Below are 22001 nucleotides of genomic sequence, written 5' to 3'. Positions count from 1 at the left end.
TTTGTTTTAATATATGTTCTTATTTTAGCAGGTAAAAGAATCATAACTTGTTTTTAAAACAACATTAATATTCTCTAATCTGATATCTGTCTTTTATGCATTTTGCATGTCACCTTATTTTCTTTAACATCTGGGGTCTTTTATAAGAAAGAGAAAAAACCCTGTCTTTAACAAGAGCTTTTCTAGGAGCTGAATTAACTGTTGCCTCCCCACCCCGTGAGAATGGTGAATCTGTAACTTTGGCTGCATCCTTGAAAGCTGATCGTTACTCGTAGTCTAACAAAACTAGGGCCACCAAACTTGGCAGCAGAAATAATTTAATCTTGCTGCAAAGCTACCTGGATCACATGATTATTTTTCCAGCTTCAGTTTAGAGTGTCTTGTGGAAATATTTGATGCCATCTATGACTTTCAAATGTTCTCATGTTTAAAAGCTCTGAATGAGTTCATGAACTCATTTTTCACCACAGTGGTCTTTTACTAGACATTTTTGCAGCAACAAACGTTGATTATAAAAAGTAAAGGATTAAGAGTATAGTTCAGCCTTAAGAAGGGAATATAAAACTGAGTTGGGAGAATATGAACCTATCTACTCTGCATAAGTTCTTCAAATTTTACTTAATAATCAGTTTGTGTAAACGGTACTTAAAAATTAATGGTAGGGTTACTTGTGGTGGTGAACCCTTTTAATTCCAAAACTCAGAATGCAGAGGCCACTGTGAGGTTCAGGCCAACCTGGTCTACATAGTGAGTTCCAGGCTACATAGTAAGACCGTCTCAACAAAACAAAACCAGTTGGTGGTAGGACCATTGCTTGTTATGGCTCCCTTCTCCTGAGAGTTGATAATTATATGGCTATATCAATGCAAGAGTCTTTGCTTTAAAAGAACAGTTAAACAAAACCCTGTTTCTTGTTCCATTTGTGACCCATGAACATGGTTTGGTTCTCATTTTTCCTCTGTGCCCCAGTGTAAACTTTAGCTTTACTTAGTCTCCCCTGGAGCAGGTCCTGCTCTTTATCCCTGTGTGTTGTAGAATTGATGAGCGGGTTATATGCAGACTGATGCTAGTAGATGGGGACCCCTGTGACGACTTGAAGGGCATGCTGAGACTGTGGATGTGTGCTCGTGACTTAATTTTATGGGTTGTTTTTGTTGTGTTCTGTTAGGTTTGCAGTGCCGGGGCATCAGACTCAGCCTTACACACTGTGGGAAGTGTGCTTTGCCAGCAAGTTGGTTGCTTGCTTTTGATCTGGAATCTCACTGTGAAGGCCAGGCTGACCCGAGCAGCTTCTCAGGCTCCTGTTTTATTTTTATTTAGGAGGCAAGTTTTTACTATGATATCAAGGCTGACCCTGACCTCCTGGGCTTAGGAGGCCCTGTCTCAGCCTCCTAAGGAGATAGGATGATGGGCATGTGCCACCACAATGACTACCGTTGATTTTAAGTAGCAAAATGTATGTAGAACTAACCTTTTATTTGTTATTATGAATTTTAAATGCAACATCATGCCCAACTCGTATGTTCTAATCTTTTTCTCTGCTGCCAAATTTGGATAATCTCTGTTGGAAAAATAGAGATTCCTAAATTGAGTAGTTGTCCTGCATGAATACAGGCTCTGAGTTCTTCTCTTCCCTTGGATTCTTAGGTCGTGCCATGTGTTTCCCTGCATTTTCACGCACCTTTCCTTTCCCCTGTCACTCCTGGTATGGATAACTCTATAAAACTCATCCCCAGCCCTTCTCCCATCTTTCCTTCTCTTTTACTTCTGTATGTCTTAATTGATGTGAAACCTGGGACATTTAGCCTATGTAATAATAGCACTCGACTTGTCCCCTGTTCCTCCAGGAAAGGAAGTTCTTCAAAGGCTTCTTTGGAAAAGTAAGTTTAATGCCATGATTGTGCTTGTTCATATAAGGAGTTACACCCGGTACAGCACTGACTTGCTAAAAGAATAAAACCTTGATTTCTTTGCAAAACAGAAATAGATCTGACTATATATAAAAATTAATGGGGCTGGTGAGATGGCTCAGTGGGTAAGAGCACCCGACTGCTCTTCCGAAGGTCCAGAGTTCAAATCCCAGCAACCACATGGTGGCTCACAACCATCTGCGATGAGATCTTGCGCCTTCTTCTGGAGTGTCTGGGGACAGCTACAGTGTACTTGCATATAATAAATAAATAAAATCTTTTAAATAAAAATTAATGAATTAGTTGCTGTCTATGATATTACCTGGGTTTTTTGTTTTGTTTTGTTTTGTTTTTTGTTTGGTTTTGGGTTTTGTTTTGTTTTGTTTTGTTTTTTGGGTTTTTTGATACTAAATCTCATTTCTGGGAAAACCCAATAAATGAATCAAGTAAGTTATTTTAATGATCTCTGATCTCTTTAACATCTGCTATTATGTAAATGCTATGTGATCTTTCAAAAACAGTTCTGTTAGTGCATTATCTATATTTTTAACAGGTAGATCTTAATTAGGGCCCAAAACTGACAGAAATAGAAAGAAAATTAGATCCAGGTAAAAATTTAAGGGACCCCCAAATTTACATTTAATATTATTTTTTTAATCTAAGTTAAATTTCAAAGGAATAAATTGTGAAAGTACATAAACTTACCTTTGAAGATTCAGCTGTGATCTTTAACCTGTATTGCTGATCTAGGAAAATCTGTTGTAATTAATAGTCTACCAAAATCTGCTGCATGGATGCTCTTTTTATAGGTGCCCTTATTCTTTCCTAGTGACACTTGTTCACTGCTCAGATCCTCACGAGTACCAGGGCTGGAATGTCCCCTAGAGACAGAGTGTGCCCAGCATTAGCATGCATGAGGCCCTCTGCTCTGTCTCCCAACACTGGAACAAAATAAGAGGCTGGAGAAATTGCCCAGTGTTAAAGTGCTTGCTGCTCTTAGAGTGGACCTGAGTGTAGTTCCTAGCACCCACGTGGGTACTCACAACCAGTGTCACAGGCCAACCTAATCTCAGATTCTAACTGCCACAATGCTAAAGTTATATGACATGAAAAACTTATGAATCATTTTAATCTTTGAATAACATTTATAAGTGAGGAAGCTGAATTCAGATGGCTTCTTTAATTCCAAATCCACTAAGTGGAGCTTGGATTTAAACCTTGATAATCTGTCTCCAGAGTCCGTACCCTTAAACACTGTGCTATACAGTCACTTTTGTTTTTCAGTTTTTCTTTTGCAGTGCTGGGGGTTGTACATGCCAGGCCAGTGCTCCTGTGAACTGTATCCACAGCCTTTTGTTATTTTCTATTTTGAGGCATGAGCTTATTAATTTGCTGGCCTGGATTTAGTGATGTTCCTCCTACCTCAGCTTAACAAATAACTGGGAATATAAGCCTGTGCTTCCAGGCCTCAGTTCTCCTGGAGCGGGAGAGGGGCGAGGGGGCTGTTATTTGGGGGGTTTGAGACAGGGTCTCCTATATCATAGGATGGCCTAGAACTTGCCTTTTAGCTAAAGAGCACCTAAACCACTAATTCTCCTGCCTCTGAAAGTGCTGGAGTTACCAAAGGGAGCATCCCTTCATCTAGTGCCACAAAGACTCACGCACGCATGTTAGGCAAGCACTCCACCTGCTGAGCTACATCCCTAGCCATTCAATTTTCATTTTAAAGAATAATAGTTATCTTTGAATTTTATTTCTAGTAAATTACTTTTTCATTATAGCTTTTCAAGAACTATTTTTTTCCCAGTAGTTTAAAGCTCATGGAACCCAGGGCCTAGAGCATGATAAGCAAGCACTGTGGCTGAGCTTGAGCTATCCTCTCTGTGCCTCTCCCTTTCCTTCCCTCTGTATGAGACAGCATCTTGTTAGTCAGGCAGTCCTTAAATACCTGAGAGTCTAGTCTTCCACTCATGATGTTCATGCTTTCTGCACATCACCATGGCTGACCCTAACACTTCATTTTAACCTAGAGATTTTTATTTATTTGTTGCTTATTGATAAAGGGTCTCTCTTATGTAGTTCAAGCTGGTCTTAAAGTTGCAGATCCACCTGCTGCTGCCTCCTGAGTTCTGGAATTAAAGACTCACACTCAGCTTATTTGGAGATCTTTTTAATAGTGACCAGGTGTTGTGCACACCTGTAATTCTAGCACTTGAGACACTGGGGCAGGAGAATTGCCATAAGTTTTAAGTCCAGCGTGGGCCATGTAGTAAGTTCTGGACTAGCTAGTACTACAACAGCAAGGCACAGCTTCAAAAAAATAAAACAAATGAGTTAGTCAGTCCTACTAGTGACTTTTACTCCCACAATATTGTCTTAAAAACACTAAGCAATCTTAACTTGATGACCATGAACATATATGACAATATGAATTATTTTCATGGGCTAGAGAGATGGCTCAACAGTTAAGAGCGCTTGTACTTTCAAGGAACTTGGCTCACTTCCCCGCACCCAAATTATAGCTTATAACTGTCTGTGACTCCAGTCCCACAGGGTCTGACGCCCTGTAATGGCCTCTGTAGATACTGTCATATGGTACACAGACATACATGTAGCAAAACAACTCTATGTGCATTAAATAAAAATAAAACTTCCAAGTTTTTTAGTGCTTTTTGAGGCCATCCTGGCCTACATGGCAAGTTCCAGGACAGCCAAAGCTACATACTAGACTCTAAATAAATAAAGAAACCATGTTTATGTTATGGGGAGAACCCTTTTTATAGCAGAACAATTTTGTTATATAATTTATAAAATTGCAGTAAGCCCAGTTTTATTCTAAAAGAAGAAAGAAAAAGCATTACTTACAACATCACCAGGAATGTACTTTAACTAAAATACTGTTCTTTAATCTTGAGCCTTTTGGGGTTTTCAGGTGTATTAGTTAAGGTTTCCATTCCCGTGAAGAGACATCACAACCACAGCAACTCTTATAAAGAACAACATTTAACTGGGGCTGGCTTACAGGTTCAGAAGTTCAGTCCATGATCATCATAGCAGGAAGCATGGCAGCACCCAGGCAGACATGGTGCTGGAGAAGGAGCTGAGAGTTCTACATCTTTATCCAAAGGAAGCAACAAACAGCCTACTGTCTTCCAGGCAGCTAGAAGGAGGGTCTCAAAGCCCACCACCACAGTGACACACTTCCTCAAACAAGGCCACACCACCTAATAGGGCCAAGCATATTCAAACCACTCCAGGTGTTATCATTCTTTCTTTCCCTACATTAATCTCTTAAGAAACAGGATGAAAAGACTTGATGTGTTGAGTTTGCTAGTAGGCTATTGTTTAGCAAAAGCCAAAAATTAATGTTTCTAACTTTTTATTACATGTAGTATGTATGTGTGTCCATGTGTGTGTGTCCGTGTGTGTACCTGTGCATGTGCTTGCGCCATGAGGCACTATCAGAATACAGTTGTTCTTCCATTACATGGGCCCCAGGAATGGAACTGAGGTCTTCAGGTTTGGCAGCAAATGCCTTAGTCTGCTAAGACATCCTAACAGCCCTAAAAATGAAGAATCTTATACATTAGCATTTGAGGGGTCAAGCATGTTGGCACACAGGTAATCCTATCTGTTCAGTAGACTAAGGTAGAATAATTGAAAATTTGCCATTTTAGCAAGACCTTGACTCATGCTGAAAATGGAAGTAAGCAATGAGTATAGCTCAGGGTAGCACACTTGTCTAGCATGTGCAAGGCCTGGGGTCAGTTCCCAAGAATACACACACGATGGTAGGAGATGTTTTAATTCTAAACACATGGAGATGGAGGAAGAAGAATCAGGAGTTAAGGCTCATCTACATATTAACTCTGAGGTTAGCCAGGCTGTCTCAAAAAAACACAATATAAATGACAGGTGGTAAAGAGTTTTTGTTAGTACATCTCTTCATAAATTATTATGCTGTCTAGTCTTTGAATCTGTATGGATTAATGTTCCATGTAAAGAGAACAATAGTAATTTTTTCTACCACACACTTACATAAAAGTATGTGGAAGAAGTTAGTCTTGATTTCAAATTCATTAGTCATAGCCAAAAAGCCACCTTCTTCTTCCCCAATTTCACTTCTTGATCCAGTCACTCTTGCTTACCTCCATGGTGACAACAGTGCTTCCAGAAACTCCAGGAAGAAAATCATACACATCTGATGGGTTACAGAATTGTACTAGGAACATCTAAAAAGGAAAGGAGGGAAAAGTGCACCCGAGCATAACTTCTCCCAAACTAGCTAATTGTTCTCTGTGGCCCCTGATATTCTCAGCTTTTGAGAGATTATTATGTGCACGTCTATTAGTGTGGCTGCCATGTTAAACAAATAGTTTATTACCAAGTAGCTACATGCCACTTAAACATTTGAAAGATGTTCATATAATATATTTGAGAAATCTAGTGAGCTAAGTATAAGAAGTCTCTATCACATTTTATAAGAGAACCAACTCTATAGATGAAAATGCCTACGTTATTCCTGAGGTCTCTTCTTACGTCATTTACCAGTGATTATATTGAGCTTTGTAGCTTACAATATGCCCTGACCAGATTTTTGGTTTGCTACTTACAATAGCTGGGTGGATTGGCTGGTAGTTCATGAGACTACACATTACCACATATGAAGACAAGTTCAAGAGCTTGCCTACTTAGTTCATTTCCCATATGCAAAAATCAAACTTTTCTTGCAGATATCATTGACCTACCCCAAGTCATACTTCTTGTATTCTTAGATAATTTTTAGGATTTGCTTTATTTTTCCTTTTGAAAGCATATTTCAGGGACTGGAAAGATAGCTTAAGTCAGTCTAACAAGCATGAGGATCTGAGTTTGAACCGTAGCACTTATGTAAGAACTGTTGGGTAGATACAATAGCACACATACATTGATAACATCAATGCTGAAGAGGCAAAGACAGAACGATCCCTGGGCTCACTGGCCTAATTGGCGAGTTCCAGAGTAGTGAGAGACGTTCTCTCAAAGGATGCAGACAGTGTTTCTGAGGATGACACCTAAAGTTGTCTTCTGTGCACATGTGTGTACACACACACACACACACACACAAGTACAATAGGACAAAACCTTGACTTGAGAGGAAAGAAGAGACAAAAGACGAGAGTAACCATAAACTTTTATATTCACCTTTTGTCTCCTTTTTTCCTTTTTTTTAAGATTTATTTTTTATTATTATATCTAAGTACACTGTCTTCAGACACAAGAAGAGGGAGTCAGATCTCTTTACAGATGGTTGTGAGCCACCATGTGATTGCTGGGATTTGAACTCAGGACCTTTGGAAGAGCAGTCAGTGCTCTTACCCACTGAGCCATCTCTCCAGCCCTCCTTTTTTTTCTTATGTAGTGATCTTTTAAAGGTCTTGGTTATTTACCTCTTTTAGATTTTAAGGAGTAAATTATTAATTTTCAGAAGTCCTCACATACACACACTGTATTCATAGCATCTCAGTGGTTCTTAAGTCTCAAGTCAGCTTTAGTATATAAAACATATTAGGGAATTGTCTTAGTCAGTGTTTCTATTCCTGCACAAAATATCATGATCAAGAAGCAAGTTGGGAAGGGAAGGGTTTATTCAGCTTACACTTTTTTTTTTTTTTTTTTTTNGTTNTTTTNTTTTNTTTTGTTTTCGAGACAGGGTTTCTCTGTATAGCCCTGGCTGTCCTGGAACTCACTTTTGTAGACCAGGCTGGCCTCGAACTCAGAAATCCGTCTGCCTCTGCCTCCCAAGTGCTGGGATTTAAAGGCGTGCGCCACCACTGCCAGGCTCAGCTTACACTTTTAGACTGCTGTTCATCACCAAAAGAAGTCAGGCCTGGAACTCAAGCAGTGCATGAAGCAGGAGCTGATGCAGAGGCCATGAAGGGATGTTCTTTACTGGCTTGCTTCCCCTGGCTTGCTCAGCNTGCTNTCTTATAGAACCCAAGACTTCCAGCCCAGAAATGGTCCCACCCACAAGGGGCCTTTCCCCCTTGATCACTAATTGAGAAAATGCCTTACAGCTGGATCTCATGGAGGCATTTCCTCAACTGAAGCTCCTTTCTCTGTGATAGCTCCAGCCTGTGTCAAGTTGACACACAAAACTAGCCAGTACAGAAATGTACAATCCTTTCCTAACAAAGGTGAATAGGACGTCGTGATTTTCATTGCAGTTACTCTCTTGTTTTTAGGTAACTTTTATACTTCTTTGTTTTTCCTTAAACTTTCAGAATTTCCCAGTATTTGGGAGGCAGAGGTGGGTGGATCTCAGGAAGTTTGAGGCCAGCCTGGACTACATAGTGAGTTTCAGAATAGCAGAGCTTACATAGTGAGAAAAAAAAGCAAAAAGCTGCCACCCCAACAAAACAAACAATAACAAGGAACCCTTTCAGAATTTCTTACTCTGTTCACTTTTTTCAGCTTGCTTCCTACTTCACTGACCCAGCAGTGCTGAGGCCTGTGACTTTGTAGTAGAGCACTTGCCTGGTGTGAGTGAAATTCTGGGTTCAGTTTCAGTGTCACATCCACTTGCCTGTCTGTAACCTGTGCCCGTATGTTGTTGCTTCTTCCTTTTATTAGGGCAGGCTGGCACTTGCATCCTCTGCCTCTGCCCTGTGCTGGGATTGACAAGCATCTTCTCCATGCCCAGTGTCCAGTGGTTTCTTCCTGTTTCAGCTCTTACTCCAGCCCCTCCTTCCTCGGCAGCTCTTTCTCCAGTAGATTGCCCTAAAGATAAAACCTATTTTTAGAGAAGTGTGTTGGTGTCTTCAGTTCCACCATCTTGTTTGTGGATCTCGTTGAGTACCCACCACTGCCTTGGCTTTGGGCTTTTCACTAGCTGCTCCCTTCAAGTCTCTCACATTATTGCAATGAGTACCACCCTCATCCCAGACTGCTGTCAACATTTGGCACGGTTTGACTCTCCTTGAAACATTGTTCATCTGGGGTATAGAGAATCGTATACCCCCTAGCTTTCCTTAAATCTCTGTCTCCTTCCTTAGTTGTGGGTCCTTCTCTGCATGCAACTCTCCGTAGATGATGTCACACAATATTGTGTATGCCAGATGTTCTGACCTTTGTACTGTTATTTCTGTCATAGAAATGGTATGGCATAGGAATCCAAGACAGGTTCTTGAGCCCCCTTTATTTAATTTTGCCTCATGATTAATACCAACCTCAGCAGTAATGTCTTTACCAAAGAATCTTCTGGACCTTATAAGTCATAGTATAGATATTCACTCTGTCCTTGTTCCTCTCAACTCATCCTACTCTGTTTATTAATAATTTCAAAAGAGACACTAGGCATACTCCTATGTCAGGGCCTTTGTATTTCTGTAACTTGTGTGGAACACATACCATCCAGACATAGATATGCACGACTCATTTCCCCATCTTTTTCCTCTGCTTGAAGTCTTGTCTAAATGAAGCATTTCTTTACAGCTGTCTTAGAGTCCCACTCCCATTGTCTGCACACATGCTCCCTGTTCCCTTCCCAGCTTTGTCTTGCTGTTACCTCATTTGTCGTTCCATGCACTTTCTTTCCTTATTTGTTTCCATGTCTCATTATCACTGTAGCATAAGTTCTCCGAGGACTCAGATCTTCGCCTGTTTTGTTTGTGGTGAAATTTTCAGTGCCCAGAGTAGTATGTGGCCTTCAGTTTGTACTCTACAATATTCAGATTTAGTGGACGAATAAATGACATGTATATTCTCAAGTTCACTCTATAATACAGAGTCAGTCAGTGAAATATTACCAAAGTTTTCAACAGTAACAAATGCTGTTAGAACAGAAGGGAAACTTAGATATTACAATGAAGGCCTCTGGAGAGAGCACTGAGACTGAGGCTGCAGACAGAGTTTCTGGTAATGTAGTTGGAAAAGAATGGGAACTTTTAATGAAGCAGCCGTTAGACATGGAGCCTACCTTCGATCTGGGGGAGTCGGGTTCTATGCTTTATTGCTTTGGAGAGTGTGCGTATATTTGTTCAGCGTGTCATTATCCTCAGAAATTCCAGTACCAAGTTAGTGACTTCAAGGCCTTTCTCTTCAATTTTTAGATAAAATTTAAAACAACAACAGCTGAATCCAAGTTCCCTGTGGAAAAAAAAGGTCTCTTATTTATTATAAGGGACATTGTATCATGCTTGCCTAGCTACTATGTCATTATTACTCTGTGGTGACTGAGTTATCTCTGAGTATAGGTGCTGCTTCTGGGAACTTTGCTTGCTGGGGTCTTTGTGGCATCTCTTTTCTTTGGCTGACATGAGAACACTCTGCGCCCTTTTAAACCTCAGCTCTCCAGAACTAAGCTTTACCCTAACCTATCTTGTCTCCAAATGATCAATTCATCAGTTCTGTTTATGGCAATGTGTTCTTATCTCATTAGTGATTTTTTTTTTTTTTTTTTTTTAAGATTTAGTGAGTACACTGTAGCTGTCTTCAGACACCAGAAGAGGGCGTTGGATCTCACTACAGATGGTTGTGAGCCACCATGTGGTTGCTGTAAATTGAACTCAGGACTGGAAGAGCAGTCAGTGCTCTTAATGCTGAGCCACCTCATTAGTGATCTTGGGAATCATAGAATTTTAGATTTAGACAAAACCCTAAAGAGTGAGTCACAGTCTAATACTGGATAGGTTATAAATATGGGGGGCAGTGCTGAATAATGAATTATCTTCCCAAAGACTCAGCTAATGACTACATTCTAGAAAAATCTTGAGAGCATAGCCCACCATATTTGTCTTTGAAAATCAAGTTTTATTGTAAAGAGACCATGCCCGTTTGCTCACATATTGTGGCTTCTTCTGTGCTACAATGACAGTTGAGGAGTTGCCGTGCAGAGTATATGGCTAACAATGCCTTCACAGAGAATGTGCCAATCCCTGACTTAAACAATGAACAAACCCGTTCCTATAAGTATAACTCATTTCTTCAGCGTAGCATTAGTGTGTCAAATGAAAGCAATGGAAGGCTCCTCTAGTCTACAGAGGTTGTCACCAGCATGCTGTGGTCACTGGCTTTCAATTTATTTTAAAAGTTAATTGCTGCTTAATCACTCTGAAGGACTGGGGATACCGCTCAGTTGGCAAAGTGCTTGACTGTCATGCATAAGGTTCATTCCCAGCACTCCATACCGCAGCATAGTAGCACCATCCTGTAATTCCAGAAGGTTAAGGCAGGAGAATCACAGGCTCAAGGCCAGCTGTTACACAGAGAGTTCAAAGGTAGCAAGACCCTGTCTCCAAATTAGGCAAACAAGAATTACAGAATGTGTAGTTCTCTTACTAGCAGCAGGTCTCACAGTGGCTGTAGTTGACTGTAGTAGTTTTCTTCAATGTCAAAGACTGCTTGCTTAGTAGCCATATGGGTTTAGATTAACAAAGAGTTGAGGCCAGCCTAGACTACATAGTAAAACTTTGTCTTAAAAAAAGAAGAGAAAAGAAAAGAAAGAAAATAAAATTTAGAAGATTTGCTCATAATAAAAGAAATTTAAAGCAGATATTAATTTTTCATTTTCAAGCTGGGTATTTAGCAAGTAAAGTGACCACTTGGAAGTTACACTCGTCACTGGTCATTTTTCGCGCATACGTTAGCTTGATCCTTCTGCTTAGATTTCACTACATTCTAAGTTACTAAAATTCTGTCTGTGTTAGGTCCACTTTCTTTCTTTGGAAAATAGGCAAGTTTGGTCTTCAGTATGGAACTTTTTTTAATCTTTAGTATTAAATGCTTTATGGCAGCATTAGCCAGTGTGAGTTCTACCCGTAACCTTGAAATGATTACCAAGCCAGAATGTGTTGTAACAACGGTAATGAACTCATTCTTAGTTTCTCACATGTACAGTACCACTACCACAGTTTTATTAGTGTCTAAATTATGCAGCTTTTGGAGGAAGTATTTCTACCACAATAAGCCCTACACTTCATGCTCATTCTGAACTACCTTTTTTATTAGTAGGTTTTGTTATTTGACGACGTCACATAATGCATTCTGGTTACTCTTTTTCAGCCTCACTTACTGCCCTCCCACTCCCAGCCTCTGCCCCACTTCTTTCTTACAGATCTCTTTCCACAATCACATTGTGTCCCACAAGACTATCTGTGTGACTGTGGGTTTAGAACTATCAATAGCAGCCTGATGGGCTCACTAGTGGGTTCACAGCTGGACACTGCCTCTCCCAGAATCCAATTGTCTTGTATATAATACATTACTATCATTTTTTTGTTTCCATAACCATAAAATTGAGCCAAGAGTGAATTTTAGAAAATCTCTGAATATTATAAGGAATCTATCAAGGAGAACAATTCTAAAGTGACTTATTTTCCCCTACCTTCAATTGGCCAACCTTTTGCTGTTTGTTGCTGCCAATGCTGAATACTGATGTTTATGGTGGTATAGTGTGATGTGTGATGAATCTGCAGTGAACATGATAAGGGCTTTCTAGGCCATTCACAGCTATTTCTGTCGTTGGATAGCTGCCTTCTCTATTCCTACAGCAGATATTTAGCAAACTCTTTGAACATAAAAAAGGAAAAACTAAGCTGGGCGTGGTGGCAGAGACAGAGAAACCCTGTCTCAAAAAACCAAAAACAAACAAACAAACAAACAAAACAAAAAAAAAAAAGGAAAAAAACGAATGTCCTTAACTTAGTATACCTGAAATCACAACTTTAGAAGAAATTAATAGTAGCAGTAAAGTAGTGGTGGTAGGTGGCTACCATTTTACCTTTCTAAGAAGCCCAGGTACTCTAACCCTTTTAATGCATGTGCCTATATGTTGCACATGAAGAACAGAAACTATATCCTTTGTTTAGCTTTTAAATAGTAGCACTGAATCCAGACTTGTTTTATGCCTCTAGAATAACTGCAAGTGCATGCTAATTTTTCACAATCTTCTAAACATCCTTTGTCATCTGCCTGCCTCATTGCTCTATGTGTAATTCTCCTTTTTATGGAAAAGTTTTTTTTTTTTTTTTAAGGAAAAAAAAGTATAGTCTTGGTGTCAATGCCTCCTACCTTAACCTGTTTCGTGTTGCGATTACAAGGATTACAAGCATTCAGCACCACATCTAGCCTTAAATTAAGCCTGTTGTTGTCATAGTTGTTTGTTTTGAGACAGACAGAGCCTTGAACTCACATGGCTGCTTCTGTCTGTCTGTCAGGTGCTGGGATCAGAGGTGTGTGCCACCACACTCAGTTAATAAAACCTTTTTTTTTTTTTTTAAGATTTATTTATTTATTTATTATATGTAAGTACTGTCTTCAGACACTCCAGAAGAGGGAGTCAGATCTCGTTACAAGATGGTTGTGAGCCACCATGTGGTTGCTGGGATTTGAACTCCGGACCTTCGGAAGAGCAGTTGGGTGCTCTTACCCACTGAGCCATCTCACCAGCCCTTAATAAAACTTTTTAAAGAGTGTGTTTTGTGTTTCTAGAATCTTTTTACCTTTCATTTACTTCTCAGCCTGTTCTGATCTAACTTCCACTTCACTGCCAGTCAGGTTCTCCAGAGACGCCATCTTGAGGATAGGTGAACATGGGTGCACATGCATACATGCGAGATAATCTGTGTGAGATTGAGTATTTTAAGAGTTGGCTCATGAGTTTATGCATTTGGCAAGTAGGCTGGCAGTCTGGAAACTCAGACGATATTCCTGTGTTACAGACCAAAGGAGGGTTTCTTTCTCAACTGATTGTACAGGACCTGAACTATTAAAGCTAATCTTTTCCTAAAGTCGGTTGCTGTTTTTGTATTTATAGCCCTGACTGTCCTGGAACTCACATAGATCCACCTGCCTCTGCTTCCCAAGTGGTGAGATTAAAGGCATGCACCACCACAACCACCTGGCCAAAAATCAAGTGCTCTTAACCACTAAGCCATCTCTCCTGACCTTGTTTGTTTTTTAAGATAGAGTCTTCCTTACATTGGGCTGGCCTGGAATTCCTTATGTAATCTATTTTACTCCAACACATGATCTTGCCTTAGCCTCCTGAATGCTGGGATTACAGCCACAGCAACTTTAGACTAGTGTTTGACTTAAGCAACTAGGTATACCACCATGCCTGGACGTAAGCTTCCCTTTACCTGGTACTTACTCTGTACCAGGCTGACCTTGTCTATATGTCTGTGCATAGGTCTGTGCCTGAGAATACATGTCTGTAGTTGCATGTACCATCATGCCTAGACCTAAGCCTTTCTTTCATTCCTTTTCACAAGATCTTTGTAAGTTTGGTATTGCAGTTCATTCCAGATATAGTCAAGTTGACAACCCAGAATAGCTGTCACAATCCATCCCTTGTCAATTTGACAACACAGTCATATCTCCTTATGTACAAATGAAAACAATAATCAAGTCATTTTAATGACTCTATTCAGTTGTCTGCTGAACCCCACATAGCTGGGTGCTTGACAGACACCTTAGACTTCCTGAAATTTCCTATCTTAGCCAGAGCTACTTTTCCACTCAGTGACACAAGACAGGAACCTATCCCCTCCCCTATACTGTGTAAAACCACCTTTGCAATCTCAGTCAAGATAGCTCCATCCTGATTCTTTCCTGCCTGGAATCTTGCTTATTGATCTCTATCTGACCTCAGGTACACTGCTGCAAAGTGATGTTTTAAAATGCAAGTCTAGGGACTGGAAAGTTGACTGAGTTAAGAGCATTGCTGCTCTTCCAGAGGAACCAAGTGCAGGCCGCAGTACCCACCTCAGGCAGCTCATAACTGCCTGTAACTGACACTCCAGAGGAGCCAGACCCACCTCTGACAGCCACAGACAGACCTGTGCACAAACATAAAGAACAATTAAAAATAAGAGGTTTTTTTAAAAATGCAAATCTAGCGCTGGTGCGGTAGCTTAGTGTTTGGTAAAGACCCTTGCTGCCAAGCCTGGTGGCCTGAGTTTAATCTCCAGGATGACACGATAGCGGGAAAGAGCCAACTCCAGTGAGTCCTCTGTGCACACGCAATCAAATGTGATAAGTAAGAGCAGATATACAAATCAGTGGTTGTGTTTAATTCTTTCAGTAGCTTTCAGTTGCCCATAGAGTTAAGATCCAGTTCCCTAGAAGGTGCATGAGGCCTTCCTCCTGACTGTCTCCTGTTGCTTCATGCCCAGTCTACTTTCAAACCCACACTGAGATATTTTCAGGGTCCCAGACTTATGTGCCCTTTGCCTTGATGGTATGTGTTCTCAGAGTATTGCTTTTCAGCGCTCTGTGAGGTGGTCTTGTTATTTGCAGTGGCTAAAAAGTTTCAGATCTCACCCAGTCTGTAGTGGTGGCTGCAGTGGAGCTGACAAGCCTGGAGTGGGTCCTAGCTGCTTTTTAAACTAAGACAATGCTTCCACAACCAGGATTCCTGGACTTGGGGACATGGAGAGGGGTGTAGCAGTTCTGTTGTTCCCTGTTCTTCTAGAAGCTGCTGTTTAAACTTAGCACCAGATTCCCTTTGGTCTACTTCTATGACAATCTGATATCCACCCTCAGCCTTTATTTGTTTTAATTTACTTATATCCACAGGCAAGTTAAGAAAGGGCATTAAGTGCCATTGATTCCCTCAAAGAAGAAATAAATTATCAGCTCGCTTAAAGTGATTCTTGTTTGCCACCCAAAAACATAAAAACAAAAAACAAAAGAGCCATGGCGGTGCATGCTTTTAATTCCAGCACTCAGAAGGCAGAGGTAGATAGATCTCTGAGTTTGAAGCCAGTCTGCTCTATACAGTGAGTTCCAGGACAGCTAGGGCTACACAAAAAAACCTTGTCTCGAAAAAACAAATAAAACCAACCCTTATCTTAGCTGTAATTTTAAAATCTTCCTATGCCCTCAGAATGTTTCCCTGCATGTAATGTTAAATTTAAAAAATTGGCTAAATTGGGGCTGGAACAGTGGCTCAGCAGTTTGAGTTCAGTGCCCTCACCCACATGACTGTTCACAACTGCCGATAACTCTCATCCCATGGGATCCAATTCCCTTTCTGGTGTGCGGATACACATGCAGACAAAACATCCTTACACAGAAAATACATAAATAAGTAATTTTTTAAATCTAAGCTAAATTATTGTTAATCTTGAGGGGATAAATAATTACTTTTTAAAAGATTGTTCATAGACTAATTATGGTTTCTTGCCATTTTTAACTGAAAATTTCAGGTGACAAAGGGTCACACTAGTTTTCAGAGGATAGCAGAATGGTTCAGAGCTGATTGAGGTTTATCTGTCCCTCTCTGTACCTGCAGGTCTCCTTGTGGTGTAACTCCTTATGTACTCATTATTCTCAGACTCTTAGGTTTCTCCACTGAGTTTTAAATGGGTGAAGACTCTTGTTGTGACTTCTTTGCCTTTTCTGGAATGTGTTACCTTGGTTCTACTTTTATTTGTCTCTTCTCCTTTATTTAGTTTATCTTAGGATTTGTGTTGTGTTTCTGAAGTCCTAGCTCTGCCTTGTTTCTTCCTGAATGTCTCTGCAGTTTGGTTTGAGTACCTGGCTTTGGGCATCTATCTATCCTGAAGCTGCGCTTCCTCTCTCCTTGTGACTTGTTGGAAGATGGAAATCTGTATTTTCTGAGTTTCGTTTTCTTTTTAATATTATGTATGGATGTGTCTCCTCCCTCCCCCTTCTCTTTTAAAAGACGGGAAAGAAAGCAGTGAAGGCCGTTCTGTGGGTGTCAGCGGATGGGCTCAGAGTTGTGGATGAGAAAACTAAGGTAAGAGTTTTGTGAGTTTAAATGCTACTTCTCATGTGATTTATCTCTAGTGATAAAATGCCATTAAGTGTTGTAGTAGCTCTATAACATCCTGCCACTGTGTCCAAAGTACAGCCTTTGAGAGACTGTTTTAGTGTCCAGGAACTCATTTCCTTTATGAACTTCATCTCTCAGCATTTTGTTCTACATAACGTAGCACATTTTATGTACCAAGCATTAGTAGTTAATGCTAAGATGAGTTCTGTTTTTATTCTATATTTACTTTTTTCAGATTCTTGAATATAAGAGGTGATGTATCTTTTACTGTAATTTTTTAGATGACAAGCCACATGTTAAATGTGCCCTTGTTCCTTAAGGAAATGTCTTAGGGCTGAATGAATCGGCTGCTGAGAGCCCTGAGAGGCGAGGTCCACTGTAGGTTCACACGGTATTCTAGGTAGCACTCATTTCAGAGAAAGGGACCCTAAACGCCCAAGATATGCATGGTCAATTAATCAGTAATAAATTTTCTTAAGACCTAAAGTCAGGAAATGCTTTTTAACCAGAAGTTAATTTGGATAAAGTTATGCGAATCAAAAACCGGTGTGACGAGCAGTTTAATGATTCTTGTTTGGTTTTTGTTTGTTTGTTTGTTTGTTTTTTCTGGTTTTTCGAGACAGGGTTTCTCTGTATAGCCCTGGCTGTCCTGGAACTCACTCTGTAGACCAGGCTGGCCTCGAACTCAGAAATCCGCCTGCCTCTGCCTCCCGAGCCCTGGGATTTAAAGGTGTGTGCCACCACGCCCGGCTCAGTTTAATGATTCTTAAATGGCTTAATATAGCAATATTTCAGACCTTTGAAATGCTAAAAATATTTATAGGCTTAAATTTAACACATTTTTCAGCAGAAGAGATTTTAAGTATATTTTTAAACGTGTACCCTTTTAATACATTTTTTGGATGAAATTTATTTTTGAAAAAAGGTCTTGCTGAGACAGTGCTTTCAGTGGTTAAGAGCACTGACTGCTCTTCCAGAGGTCCTGAGTTCAATTCCCAGCAACCCCGTGGTGGCTCACAGCCATCTGTAATGGGATCTGGTGTCCTCTTCTGATGTGTCTGAAGACAGCTACAGTGTACTCATGAATAAAGTAAATAAGAAAATCTGAGAGAGAGAATGAGAGACAGAGAGAGAGACAGAAAGAGAGAGATTTTGCGGTCTTGCTGAGTTTGATCTAACAATTCCCCTGCGTCAGCCTCCCAAGTGCTGGAATAACAACAGGCATGTGCCACCATACCAAGCAAATTTGTCACTCTCATGGCTATGCATTTGTTTTTTACTGTATTTGGAAACTGATTTGCCCTCTGATGGCTGCTTTTTTAGAACCTACATTTATGAATTTCATTCTTTCCATGTTGACTGATAAGTTACTGGTAGATGGTTAGTTGAGTTGGGGAGTGGAGGGGAACAGTCTCTCTGTGTAGCCCAGTCTCTTGTCTTGAGTTCAGTATGCAGCAATCCAGTTTGGCCTTGAATGTGCATCAGTTCTCTTGACCTAGCCTCCCAGGTTCTGGGATTGCAGGCGTGAGCCACCATGTGCTTGTAATTGGCAGTATATCGGTATTGGATCCATTTTCCCACCTTTATATTTTACCTATTATCAAGGATTAATACAATGTTGGAATTAGTGCTTGTGACAAGATCATGCTATGATCTGCACAAATTAGTATAGACATAGAAGTCTGAACTTAAGGTCCCTAACCTTTCTTTGAGCAAGAAACTATGTTGTGGTGATGCACCAATCTCTAGCATACAAAGAGATAGAAACTGTGATTCATTCTCACAGAGAAAACTGAAATGCAACCCTAAAATAATCTAACAGAAGCAGATAGAACTTGTAAAGCGGGCATTAAAATTGCACTGAGGGATATGAAAAAAAAATGCTACTATTGAATAAACAGCTAGATAATCTCAGAAGTTCTGGGGAAAAAAAGAAAAATGTAAGGGTTGGGCATGGTGGCACATGCCATTAATCCCAATTCAGGAGGCAGAGCCAGAAGGATCTCTGAGTTCCAGGACAGCTATAGCTACGTGGTGAGACTCTGTCTCAAAAAAAAAAAAGAAAGGAAGGAAGGAATCAGAAAAAAGAAAACTCTACATCTTAAAAATAGAATACTTGAACTAAAAACTTTATACTGGATGGAGATACAGTTTTTTTGTTTTTGTTTTTGCTTTTGTTTTCCAGACAGGGTTTCTCTGTGTATCCCTGGCTGTCCTGGAACTCACTCTGTAGACCAAGCTGGCCTTGAACTCAGAAATCCACCTGCCTCTGCCCCACCCCCCACCCCCCAGTGCTGGGATCAAAGGTGTGCGCCACCACTTCCAGCTGAGATACAGTTATTTGAAAGGGGGAAGTATAGAATAATACATATTATCATTCTGATTTGTATGATATATAGTGAGAACTCAGTATTATATGTTTTTGCTGTATTTGCAAATAAACCAAGAGGATTTAACCATTTGTTTATGTATGCATACTGTCAAATTGAACGTGGCAACTACTGTGGAAGAGCTCTGAACTAGAACCAACTGACACATACACACTTCAGCATATGGAGATAAGTTAGAGAACTGTTTGAGCCAAGTGATGCCTCCTAATCAAGTTGCAACCTATGTAGGGATTCTGCATTGCAAAATGAACATCCTGTGCTGCTTCTGAGAAGACCAGATTCCTCATAAGCCTTCTCTTGCTTTCGGTTTCCATTTTCTAGGACCTCATAGTTGACCAGACAATAGAAAAAGTTTCATTCTGTGCCCCAGATAGGAACTTTGACAGAGCCTTTTCTTACATATGTCGTGATGGCACCACTCGGCGATGGATCTGTCATTGTTTCATGGCTGTCAAAGACACGGTAAGTCCAGCATGGCATATGCTGTCATGAGGATTCTAGCTGAGCTGCTTTCAGCTAGTGTTGGCAAAGCAGTTTCCACTACACTTTTTTAATAAGAACATGATGCTAAGGCTGCTTACGCTAATAAGATTCTATTCAAGTAATTCTCAAGCTTGCTTTGAGCCCATGAGCTGGAAATCAGAACGCAAAGCCATTGCCCAAGATATAGAGTTATTAAAGTGAAGCAGAGGTGCCCTGGTGAGCTCATTGGCTGATACCTTGGTTCATTCCCCAGCACCACAAAGAAAGAAAGAAAGCAGAAAGCAAAGAGATTGGGCACTGGAAGTGGGGGACACGAGATGGCACAGATACAACATGTCACCATATTACTGAGCTTTTTGAGTTGAAGCTCTTCATCTGTAAAGTGTTTGCAGAGTTTGTTGTTGGTTTGTTTTTGTTTTGTTTTTGTTTTTGTTTTTTTAAAGATTTATTTATTTATTATATGTAAGTACACTTTAGCTCTCCTCAGACACTCCAGAAGAGGGTGCCGGATCTCTTTACGAATGGTTTTGAGCCACCATGTGGTTGCTGGGATTTGAACTCAGGACCTTTGGAAGAGCAGTCAGTGCTCTTAACTGCTGAACCATCTCTCCTGCCCCATTTTTGTTTTATTTTATAAGACTAGAGTTTATAGCCAGGCAGTGGGAGTGCATACCTTTGATACCAGCACTTGAGAGGCAGAGGCAGGTAGATCTCTGTGAGTTCAAGGGCAGCCTGTGCCTATTCTACAGTTTCAGGACACCAGGACTACACAAGAGAAACCCTGTCTTGCAAAGCAAAAAGCAAGCAAACAAAATCTAATAGATTTTGTGTTCTCTTGATTAGCCAAGTTTGATTTCCAGTACCTATAGAAAGTCTTAAGATCCCCACAACATCAGCTCCAGGAGATTCAGTGTCTCTGGCCTATTTCAACACCAACTACACTCACATGCACATAGCACAGAACAGAAAGGAAGGGTTGGACTGTGATAGAAATTAATGCATAGAAATAGATTTTTATTTTGAGACAAAGCCTCCTTGCTCTATAGCCCAAACTGACTTCAATCTTGTTTTTCTACCTCAGCCCCACTAAATGCTGAAATTATAGGCCTTATACCTGAATGAAGATTTATTTATATTTATTTTTCTTCTTTGTGGTGCTGGAGATGAAACCCCAGGCCTTATACCTTCACCAATGGCCTTTCCTGGCCTCTCACAGTGCCAAGCCTCAGCTGCTCTCCATGATCCCCTCATGCCTTCAAAACCAGTACCATTTGAATGATTCTTACACATTACCAAGTCCAGCTGCAGCACAAGGTCTATCTCTAACACACAACTCCATTGTGCTCTTGGAAAATATTTCCCAGAAAATTTCATCCCAGTGATGCTGGTCTCTTCTTAATCACTGCTAATTTCTTAGCACCACCTAACCAGCATCATTTGTCCCAGTAACTCCTTCTATTCTTGACTCTAAAGCCAGAACCATGTGGCCAAAGCTGCCAAATTCTGCAACTTGCTAGGACTAGAACATGGCCCTCTTGTTCATTTGCAAACACATAAACAATAAGTTTATATGGGTGGGATTTTGCCCCAAGGTCACCACTCCCTTAATTTCATTTAATATCCTTGAACACAGGATTTGGCTCCATTCCACTTCTGCTGCCCCTTTAGTCTTTGAACCATACATTTTTTATTTTCAAAATGTTCTACATTTTCATAGGAGTGAACCACAGGACAGAGTCTATGCTAGGCTTTTTGGAGACTTCTTTGTCAAAGCAATTAACCTGAATTTCTTCACCTTAGCTTCAGGCAGACTCTTCAGACAAGAGCAAAAGCAGCCATATTCTTCACCAAAATATCTCAAGAACATTCTCTAGACAACATATTAAAATTCTTCTCCTCTGAAACTTCCTGAGCCAGGCCCCCACAGTTCAAATCACCTTCAGTTCCACTGTCTGCCATGCTCCTACTTGTATGGCCCATCAAGCCCCACTTAAAGCATCCCATTGGTTTCCTAATCCAAAGTTCTAAAATCCACATTCCTCCAAACAAAAGCACTTTCAGGCCTGTCACAGCAATATTCTAGTCCCTGGTACCAACTTCTCTCATAGGGTTTATTGCTGGGATCTTAGAGACACCATGACCAAGACAACTCTCACTCTTTAATTGAGCAACTCTTTAATAAAGGACAACATTTAATTGGGGCTGGCTTATCAGTTCAGTCCATTATCATCATGACAGGAGGCATCACAGCAGGCAGGCAGTCATGGTGCTGAAGGAGGTGCTGAGAGTTCTACATGTTGACCTGAAAGACTCCAAAACTCCCAAAGGGAGGCACTTACTCAAGCCTCGGGACAGCCGCGCACCCAAGAAGACACTGAGACCGAACTTAAGATGTATAGAGAGTAAGATTTAATACAGCAACGACAAGAAAGCACATAA

The 22001-nt window shown here is 40.5% G+C and overlaps 1 protein-coding gene across 11 annotated transcripts in view; it reads left to right on the top strand.

Moving 5' to 3' along the window:
• Nucleotides 1-22001, top strand: part of Numb (NUMB endocytic adaptor protein) — a 133864-nt gene that overhangs the window by 100171 nt on the left and 11692 nt on the right. For 6 of the 11 annotated variants that reach the window (XM_029484590.1, XM_029484591.1, XM_029484592.1 and 3 more), the window contains 2 exons: nucleotides 16579-16653; nucleotides 19401-19541. In XM_029484590.1, coding sequence (XP_029340450.1) covers nucleotides 16579-16653; nucleotides 19401-19541 — 216 coding nt within the window. Of the gene's footprint in view, nucleotides 1-1847; nucleotides 1881-16578; nucleotides 16654-19400; nucleotides 19542-22001 lie in introns of all 11 variants that reach the window. The other 5 variants (XM_029484588.1, XM_029484586.1, XM_029484593.1 and 2 more) reach the window with 1 other exon arrangement.

This window comes from Mus caroli, chromosome 12 (assembly GCF_900094665.2).
Source record: "Mus caroli chromosome 12, CAROLI_EIJ_v1.1, whole genome shotgun sequence".
In the NCBI taxonomy this organism is placed as follows: Eukaryota; Metazoa; Chordata; class Mammalia; order Rodentia; family Muridae; genus Mus; species Mus caroli.
The sequence above is the reverse complement of the archived record's forward strand: the minus strand, read 5'-3'. Positions and strand labels throughout refer to the sequence as shown.